Source organism: Nestor notabilis, unplaced genomic scaffold (genome assembly GCF_000696875.1).
Source record: "Nestor notabilis isolate BGI_N333 unplaced genomic scaffold, ASM69687v1 scaffold13285, whole genome shotgun sequence".
Lineage (NCBI taxonomy): Eukaryota > Metazoa > Chordata > Aves > Psittaciformes > Psittacidae > Nestor > Nestor notabilis.
In genome coordinates, this window is record NW_009929836.1 from 4,874 (window position 1) to 14,538 (window position 9,665).

General features: G+C 48.9%; 1 protein-coding gene across 2 annotated transcripts in view; it reads left to right on the forward strand.

The window, feature by feature from the left end:
- Positions 1-252: 252 nt before the first annotated feature.
- PFKFB3 (6-phosphofructo-2-kinase/fructose-2,6-biphosphatase 3) overlaps positions 253-9,665 on the forward strand; it is a 13,336-nt gene continuing 3,923 nt past the window's right edge. For both annotated transcript variants that reach the window (XM_010015172.1, XM_010015173.1), the window contains exons 1-13: positions 253-372; positions 677-773; positions 1,268-1,334; positions 1,475-1,549; positions 1,851-1,907; positions 4,281-4,405; positions 5,180-5,387; positions 5,824-5,970; positions 6,301-6,405; positions 7,354-7,483; positions 7,685-7,747; positions 7,907-7,971; positions 9,387-9,557. In XM_010015172.1, coding sequence (XP_010013474.1) covers positions 288-372; positions 677-773; positions 1,268-1,334; positions 1,475-1,549; positions 1,851-1,907; positions 4,281-4,405; positions 5,180-5,387; positions 5,824-5,970; positions 6,301-6,405; positions 7,354-7,483; positions 7,685-7,747; positions 7,907-7,971; positions 9,387-9,557 — 1,395 coding nt within the window. In that variant the 5' untranslated portion in view covers positions 253-287. The remainder of the gene's footprint in view (positions 373-676; positions 774-1,267; positions 1,335-1,474; positions 1,550-1,850; positions 1,908-4,280; positions 4,406-5,179; positions 5,388-5,823; positions 5,971-6,300; positions 6,406-7,353; positions 7,484-7,684; positions 7,748-7,906; positions 7,972-9,386; positions 9,558-9,665) is intronic.

Here is a 9,665-nt window from a genome sequence, read left to right on the forward strand (position 1 = left end):
CAGATCCCATTGCAGAAATGAGTCAATGGATTCACCTACTCAAGGTTTCGGTGGTCCAGATGCATGAGTGGAATGTGCAGGAGATACTGCGGAGATGATGTTGCATGGGGAGTAGAGGCTTTGGGTTTTTTGTAGCTGCTGAAGGACCTGAGGGGAGGCTGGATCAAGATCAAGTGCCTTGTAGAGCTGATACAAGATGAGCTGGAGGATTAATGGCTGCTCATGTTCTTTCTCTCCTCTTTGTAGCCTGTGGGCCACAGCTTGCCAACTCTCCCACTGTGATAGTGATGGTTGGCCTGCCAGCCCGTGGGAAGACCTACATCTCCAAGAAGCTGACTCGCTACCTCAACTGGATTGGTGTCCCAACAAAAGGTGAGGCTTTCACTGGTTGCCTATAGAAAACATGAGCTCTGGTCCTCAGGAGCTGCTCTAGGAGCCGAGTGCCTTGAAGGATGGGAGATAGTGGGAGTTCTTTCCAAGATCCAATGGACCAAATATCCATGTCCTCCCATCGCAGCCCATGTTCTCCTTCAATCTGAAGACCAAGGGATGTTCCTAAGCTTTTTGCTGTAAAGATGTCACTTGGCCCATTGCTAGGAAGTGTTTTCTGCCCAGCTGAGTCAAGCCATGCTGATGCCTGCTCCTGATTTTAATGGGGTTTGCCTTTTCCACACAGTTTTCAATGTGGGGGAATATCGCCGCGAGGCAGTGAAGCATTACAGCTCCTATGACTTCTTCCGCCCTGACAACGAGGAGGCCATGAAAGTCAGGAGGTGAGTGTGGGCACCGCATCCATGCTTGCATTTGGGTCGCGAATGGGTGGCAAAGCCCATGGTTACCCAGCTTGTTTGGGGAGTGACAAACAGAAAAGCTGGGGTCTAGCTTGAATATTCCCTGCCTGCCCAAGGAGGGCCTGATGTGGATCTGAAAACTGAAGCTGTATGGGCCTGGTAGCTTCAGAGTCACTAATGCATCCTCCATCAGCGGTACCTTATATTCACCCTCAGGCTCAGTGGTGTAGGATATGAGGTTTGGCCTTTGCTGCTTCATCTACCATTGCTTCTGCTGTGAAGACCAGCAGACTGCTCAGCACACATGGCTCTTGTGGGTTTTTTGGCAGACTGAAGGTGTCTTTCCTAAATGTCCCTGGAGGTGGGGAGGTGATGAGGAGGAGCTGCAAAGCCTACCCTCCTTTGTGTGGAGGCCTTTGCAATGACCACAAGCATCTCTGAGGACATCAGGACTATGTGTGTCTCTTCTATTGCAGGCAATGTGCCCTGGCTGCCTTGAGGGATGTCAAGCTGTACCTGACAGAGGAGGGTGGCCAGATTGCGGTAAGCTCAGATGTGCTCTTTGGGGTTTCGTCCTGAAGGCACCGTGTCCTGTGCAGTTTGTTCTGCAGTTCCCCCTCTGAGGAAGGGCTCAGTGGGAAATGAGGCACTCTTGGTGCTAATCCAAGTCTTTGCTTTTAAAGGTTTTTGATGCCACCAATACCACACGGGAGAGGAGAGGGATGATCCTAAACTTTGCCAAAGAAAATGGGTTCAAGGTTGGTACCACCAGGCTGCTTGCCTGTATTGCACAGTCCGTGTTAGTGTATGGTTGGAGTATCTTCTTTCACTAATGTGTTGTACTCATGATGCTCTTGTGTAAGGGAGATTTTGCTGCTGGGTTTGATTGCAAATGGTAAACTCTTCATTCATTCCCAGTACTGAGCCTTAGAGGATGGGAGTGGGGCAGAGGGGAGAGCTCTACAGTCAAGCAGGGAGGAGGTTGGGTTGAGCAAAGAGCTAGTTAAATGTTACAGACCTTATTGTTGGCTTTCAGTTGAGCTTTGCTTTGCTTTGCAGGTGTTCTTCATTGAATCTGTCTGCAATGATCCCACCGTAGTTGCCAGCAATGTTATGGTAAGTGTGGAAGTATCTTCCTTTTGCTTTTCCTCTATAGGCAGATAGAGGCAGCCTCACATTCACAAGCCCTGGTCCTCATGGGGGACTTCATCTACATGATATCTGTTGGAGGGACAACACTGGCACAAGCAATCCAGGATATTCCTGGAATGTGCCAATGAGAAAGTCTTTCCTCAAGTGACAGAGGACCTTGTTCTCACCAACAAGGAGAGGCTGGCTGGTGGGGAATGTGACGCTCAAGGGCAGCCTTGTCTGCAGTGACCATGAAGTGGTGGAGCTGAAGATCCTTAGAGTGGTTAGAAGGGCATGCAGCAAACTCTCTACCCTGGACTTCAGGAGGAGCAGACTTCCAAGGATCACCTCTTCCAAGCTCAGGAGCAATGCATCCTATCAAAGAGGTAGTCAGGCAAAAAAGCCAGGAGGCCTGCATGGATAAACAAGTAGCTCCTGGACAAACTCAAAACACAGAATGGAAGCCTACAGAGGGTGAAAGCAAGGACAGGTAGCCTAGGAGGAATACAGAAAAAATGCCATAGTAACCTGGAATGTGCCAATGAGAAAGTCTTTCCTCAAGTGACAGAGGACCTTGTTCTCACCAACAAGGAGAGGCTGGCTGGTGGGGAATGTGACGCTCAAGGGCAGCCTTGTCTGCAGTGACCATGAAGTGGTGGAGCTGAAGATCCTTAGAGTGGTTAGAAGGGCATGCAGCAAACTCTCTACCCTGGACTTCAGGAGGAGCAGACTTCCAAGGATCACCTCTTCCAAGCTCAGGAGCGACGCATCCCAACAAAGAGGAAGTCAGGCAAAAATGCCTGGAGGCCTGTGTGGATAAACAAAGAGCTCCTTAGGGTTGAGTGCACCCTCAGCAAGTTTGATGGCACCAAGCTGTGTGGTGCAGTTGATAGACTGGAGGGAAGGGATGAGATCCAGGACAGCAGGACCTGGACAAGCTGTAAAAGTAGGACTGTACAGACCTCATGAAGTTCAACAAGGCCAAGATCCTGCGCATGGGTAGGGGCAATGCCAAGCACAGCTACAGGCTGGACATAGACTGGATTCAGGGGAACCCTGAGGAGAAGGACTTGGGAGTGTCGGTCGATGAGAAGCTCAATATGACCCAGCAGTGTGTGCTCACAGGCCAGAAAGGAAACCTTATGCTGCTGCCCCCCAGTGTGGTTATGTGTTTAAATCCCACCAGAGAGCAGACTTGGTGTCTTCAGCCATATGCACTTTCCCAAAACCTACTGGGATCTGCTTTGAGAAGAATAGCAGCCCAGCTTAGAGGTTTCTTGCCACTAGCTGAAGTCTTGGAGACTACAGGGTAAAACATTGCTTCCTGGCTCCTTTGAGGGCTGCTGGATCTTTGATTTCCCACCAGCAGAACAACTTCTTTGCCCATTAGGTTTGACTAGAGCAGGTAGACTTTAACTGGTCTACCTAGGCATGATTAACTTGTATGAAAACACCCTTTCCTCCACTGGGCTGTGCTCCAGCCTTCTCTCCAGTTGCACATCTGAACTTTGTGAACCATTTTATAGTGTCTGGGAAGGCATCGCAAGATACTGGAAGTATGTGAGAAGAGTTTTTGTCCTGCCCCTGGGATGGGCTCCACAAAGGGTGCTGGATGAGGGCTGGAGCATGGCTTTTGGTCTTGCTTAGAGCCTGTGGCACATGGTGCTCTGAATGCTGAGATTGGTGTGGAGAATACACTGTGGGCCTTGGAGATGTAGGTCTCATGACTGTGTGTCACTTGGTTGTGTTACCCTGTTAGCTTCAGGATTGCTTGTGAAGTTACTAAAGTGTAATGCTGCTGCTCAAACCCAAATCTTCAGGAAGAATAGCCTGGTAGAACTTGGTCCATGAGAGTTCTGCATATTCACGTTGCCGATTTCTAGCATCTTTCAGCCCAGCAGCTTGTAGCAAATAATGCACAGGAAGGGGTTGTGTGTTATCTTGCTGCCTCAGGTGGTGGACATCCAGGTTGACCTTTAACTCTTTATTCACCCAGAAGACCCAGGATAAACATCTTGTCTAAGCACATGACTTCCCATCCTCAGCTTTAATTGTTTAAACCTGTTGCTTTTCTTTAGCTGTAAGAAAGCTGAATTTTCCCACTGTGTTGGGTGGTTCTCCCCAGTTCTTGGGAGAACTTGAGTGGACTGGTATGCATCCACAACGGTATATGAGATTTTCTCAACAAGTGCTTAGTTTTGGGTCTAGTTTCTTTTTCTCTCCTATGATCAGCAATGACTGTAAAGTGGCTCAGCTGATAGCTGGATCTTGGCAGGACTTTGAAACTGGAGATTAGCATAGTCTGACCTGGAAAGCTTCCTAACCTCTCCTTGTGGTATGGTTTTTCCCCTGTTTCAGGAAGTAAAATTGTCCAGCCCTGATTATCGTGACTGTAACTCGACGGATGCCATGGAGGACTTCATGAAGAGAATCAACTGTTACCAGGCCAGCTACCAGCCACTCGACCCTGATGACTATGACCGGTAAGAGACTTTGCTGACTTCTGAACTGGCTTGAATGCCTTCGTTCTGCCAGGACAAGAGTAATGAAGTATGGAGCTATATTTCACTTTGTCTTCAAATACATGACTGCACTAGAATAATGCATGGCCAAGCCTCACTATGAGCTCAGGATTCTTCATTGAAAAGGCTGTTTTTCCCCAACCCTGTGCCAGGGACTTTGGCACTGAAACCTTTTCAGGCTCTTCAGGGCTCAGACATGCTGTTTTCAACCTTGTTTGACCAATCTAAATACAAAGGGTTTGGAAAAGCAAAGGCTTTGAGCATTTCTGAGGTGCTTTTGTCACTCTCCACGTTAAAGGAAGGACTGCTTGGACGGGCTCAAACCACAAGGTTGAGCAAGCCCTGTGGTTTCTGTCTAGTTGTGTGCCCTGGGAGGACCTTTGCTGTCCTGCATGACCATGCAGGCACCTTTTCCCTGCTCACGAATTCATCTGTGTGCCCTGAGTGGATTACCCCAGTTCTGCTGAGCCCTATTCTGGGGAGGAACATGCTTCCTACTGCTCATGTTTAATCCTCTTTACTGCTGCAAGGAGGAATGGTGATTATACCGGTGTTACTTCGCTCTCCATGAATGGCTGTTACTTGTTGGCTTCCTGTTGAAAATAGCCTGCAGGAAATCCTTTTCAGCTGGGTGATTATGTTGACTGAGATACCTCACAAGGCTGTTTGTTGAAGATGCTGTTTCTTTCTATTTTCCCCATTGGCATCTGCTCATCTTTGCTGTGCTTTCCCTAGGGAGCTTTCTCTCATCAAAGTCATTGATGTTGGCCGGCGGTTCCTGGTCAACAGAGTTCAGGATCACATCCAGAGCAGGATCGTTTACTACCTGATGAACATCCATGTCCAGCCCCGCACCATTTACCTCTGTCGGCATGGTGAAAGCGAGTTCAACCTCAAGGGGAAGATTGGGGGTGACTCGGGCCTCTCCAACAGGGGCAAAAAGGTGAGGCAGAAGGGAATATTTTCCTGTGGCTTCTAGGAGTGATTTGGCTGTTGATGCTGTCTGTTGATGCTCTGTGTTGGGTATATTGTCATCATCAAGCTTGTTCAGACCTTGCACAGGCAAGGCAGGATGTAGAAGGACTGCTGCCACCCTTCGGTAGGGATAGCCGACTTGGAGAGTGCTTTCAGGTTGCTTACTACTTGATTCTTCAGAGATATGGCCAAGTGCACTGCTTCAGGGAGGGTTAATAGCTACTTTGGCTTGCAAGACCGTTTTGAAGCCCAAATGGAGTCATTTGAGGTGTGACTATATGAGGATATATCAGTTTAGCTCTATGACAAATAAGCAGAGCTATGGTTAAGGATGGCCAGGCATCTAAGGTGGCCCACTGGGAAGCTGCGGATCAGGAATCAACCTCTTGTTTTATGTCCCACAGTTTGCAATGGCCCTGAACAAGTTTGTTGAGGAGCAGAACCTGAAGGATCTCAAAGTATGGACCAGTCAACTAAAGAGGACAATCCAAACAGCAGAAGCTCTCCAACTGCCCTATGAGCAGTGGAAGGCACTCAATGAAATCGATGCTGTAAGTATCTGTGCAGTAGGATCATGCTGGTTGGCAAAGAGGGTGATAGCATCAGCCTTTTCACTTTTGCCTAAATCTTGTTTTCTGTGGGAAAGGGTGGCACTTCTGCTGCAGTACCCACAACTTGGCTTCTGATTTGGCTTTACCTTGTGTAGATGCTTCAAGAGTGGCTTGAATGAGCAGATTAGAATGGGTTTTACTTGGAACTGCTCTGCAGCTGACAACTCGGGGTTGTAGACGGTTGCTTTGGAGAAGGTTTCACATGTTGGGTGTGCTGATGTTTTTTAACTTGAGCATGTCGGTAACCTGATGGATGTCCTGTTCTGGCAGGGGGTGTGTGAAGAAATGACGTATGAAGAAATCAGGGAGCAGCATCCAGAGGAATTTGCTTTACGTGACCAGGATAAATATTACTACCGCTATCCTTCTGGGGAGGTAGGTCTGCAAGGAGACCTTCAGAGATATGACTCTTATCTTACTTCAAACGTGGCCTTGTTGTCTTCATGCTGTCTTCTACATTCAGAGCAGAGGAGCACTATTCCAAGAAACTAGAATTAAGGAAGGTCAGGGCACCTTTTGCATTGAGCTCTTGTGAAATCATGGTATGTGAAGACCTCACTGAGAAATGTACCACTTAACAAGTAGTCCCACTGACTTTAGTAGTGGAAGGAGCCTCTGGAGGTTTCTAAGTCCAACTTCCCCCGTTATATCCACTCAGGGTATTGCACAGCCCCAGTTTCCTTTTATTTCTTCTCCAAAGAAGTCATTTCTAGCTCTGCTCTCAGTATCGTGCCCTCAGGGTTGATGCTGATACCTCTGTTCCTGGCAATCTGCTTCCAGGGTGTGACACAATGAGGTGGGAATTGGCAGGCTGGATGATACTTCAGGTTGTGAATTGGGCTTTTTATGCCCATATTAAAGGTCACACCCATAGATATTTGGGAGAGATCTTTGGAGATACCCTCATGGCAGCGTGCCTAATAGGAGAATGTTTAGGTGTCTGTCTGTGGTTCCTCCTGGCTGCCTTTCAGGTTCTTTATGAAGTCCTTCAAAACTCCAGATTTTTCTTTAAGGTTGCTTCAGACTTTTCAGGACTTAAAAGTCCTGTAGAAAATCAAATTTATGAAGATGATAGACACTGTGCTCAAAACCCCTGTGCAGTTGTTACAGTCCTGGAGAGTTGAGTGAGATGTGAATAGCTTCTTTCTCCTCTGAAGTAGCCATGTTCCAGAGTAGTCTGAAGATGAGTATTTGTGGAACTTTGCTAGTTTTAGCAGTTATTACGTTAGTTTAGTCAGAGGCATGAAATCAATAGATGTACAAAGACAAGGACCATTGATTCTTGATTCTATGCCTTGTCTCTCTTCCTTTCTTCTGCCTCAGTCCTACCAAGATCTGGTGCAGCGCCTAGAGCCGGTCATCATGGAGCTGGAGAGGCAAGAGAACGTCCTTGTGATCTGTCACCAGGCTGTCATGCGCTGTCTCCTGGCATACTTCCTTGATAAGAGTGCAGGTGAGCTCCCTGTCCTTGGGGGTAGGATTGATCCTGCTGGAGGAGAGATGGTAGTTGGAGCTCTGAGGAGATGAGATATCTGTTAAGGGTCTGGAACATGCATCTCTTTGGTTTTGGGTGACTGTAGCTATTGATGAAGTCCAAGCCTGCTTTTGGAGAGGCAAGGGATAACCCAACCCTCCTGTTCTGCTTTCTCTGCAGATGAAATGCCCTATCTGAAATGTCCCCTTCACACAGTGTTGAAGCTGACCCCAGTGGCTTATGGTAAGTGGGGCTTTACTAAACATGCCAATGGGTTTGACTTGTCCCTCCTCCTGAATCCAAGCTTGCTCTGGGAGAAGAGCAGGGGTCTGGGATAAAGCACATCAGAACATCCTGTTGGGTTTGCTGATGGTCTCTGTCTCCTTGTGCTCCCTTCTGCAGGCTGTCGGGTGGAATCCATCTCACTGAACATCGAAGCTGTCAACACCCACAGGGATCGGCCAGAGGTGAGTGTGGCTTTTCCTTAGAGCCATCCCTTGGTGTCCTTCCTTTCCCTCCTGGTCAGCAAGGATGCCCAGGGTGGGCATGAGGAAGTTGCTCAGCTGGGTGTTTGGAAGTGCTGCTCTAGGACCAGAGCATCAGATGGGTTCTTGCTCTGCAAAGATGTGGCCAGATGAGGGTTTTCCAAGGGAAAATGACTATCGCATGTGCCTGCTTCCCAGTGTGTTTGCTAAGATTAAAGCTGGCCCAGGGAAAGCTCCTCCCTGGTCTTTCACCTGTGCAGTCATCTGCTCACCTGAGTGGGAAATGGAGCCATGGATGAAGAAGGTGACTTCTCCCAGGTCTCCCAGCTGGCTGGCAGAGCTTGGGCCCAACACCTTGCCCAATATCTCCCGCCTTCATGGGTTTTTTAACTGGTATGTCCATGGCTCTCTGCAATTCTGTAGAGCACAGGGTGGTGGTGCTGAGCTGGGGATGCTGTGAGGAGGAGACCCCTCATGTGGAGGAAAACTCCTGTAAGGTCAGGTCTGTCTGCCATGTGCTCCACCAGGAGCTCGAAGGCCAGAGCAGGGGGATGGATGCCAGCTTGGTGTTGAGGCTGGGCAACCACCCAAGAGGGACCGTGGGGACCCTGGCACTGCCTATGTCCCAGCTGCTGGGTCCTTTCCAACTTGCGCTTAGTGGTGGTGGAGCCCGATTGGATGTAGGGTGTTTGGAGCCGTCCTCTTTTGGCACGTATCTTTCTTTCACTTTCCAACCTTGGCAGGCACCACAGGTGGGGAAGCCAGTCCTTCCCCTGCCATGGGGGCCACTGATGCCCTCCTCCACCTCCCTCACTGGGGATGGCAGGAGGGCTCTGGGTAGGATGAAGTGAGACACATGTGAAGCGCTTGGCTCCCCCCTGCTCGGCTGCGCCTCTGTCCCACCTTGCTTGAGTTGGAGCTTGGCGTGGTGCTGGCTGCTCTGCCCTCACTTCCCAATCTTCCTTACCAGCCCGGGCTGGCTCGGCTTGCCTCTTCTTGCTTTCACACCTCTCCTTGGGTTGGAGGGACCAGCTTTGAGGAGGAGACCGATGGACACTTCTCTGTTGTGCAAAGTCATGCTCTTTTTTGGCAGTCTATTGACCTTTTTGTGAGGAGAAAGCCCGTCTCATTTCTCAGTGCAGGGCCTTTCAGTTGTTTATTTCCCCCTCCTTTCTTGGGCAGTCGTGCTGCATTCTTGAACGTCTTGTGTCCAGAGCCTTTAGCTGCATCCTTTGTACATTGACAGTGATTTGTGGGGAAAAGCAGAGGCTGCTTTAATCAAACACAAAAACCAACCTGCTTTTTTTTTTTCCTTTATAACTGTCGCCTTCTTACCTTTTATTTTATTTTATTTTATTTTTATTTACTTTTATTTTCTTTGTCTCACTTTAATTTAGGAAGGAAAGAAGGGACCTAACCCGCTCATGAGACGTAATAGCGTTACCCCTCTAGCAAGCCCAGAGCCCACCAAAAAACCTCGCATCAACAGCTTTGAGGAGCATGTGGCTGTTCCTTCCGCCCTGCCAGGCTGTGTTCCTCAGGAAGTGCCCTCGCAGCTGCCGGGACAAGTTAGTTGAACTCTTTTGGTTTGCTTTGTTTTGTTGTTATTCTCGTTGTTTTGTTGTCTGTTGTCCTCCTGTCGCTCCTGAAGCTGGGGACCGGCTTGCACTTGTCGC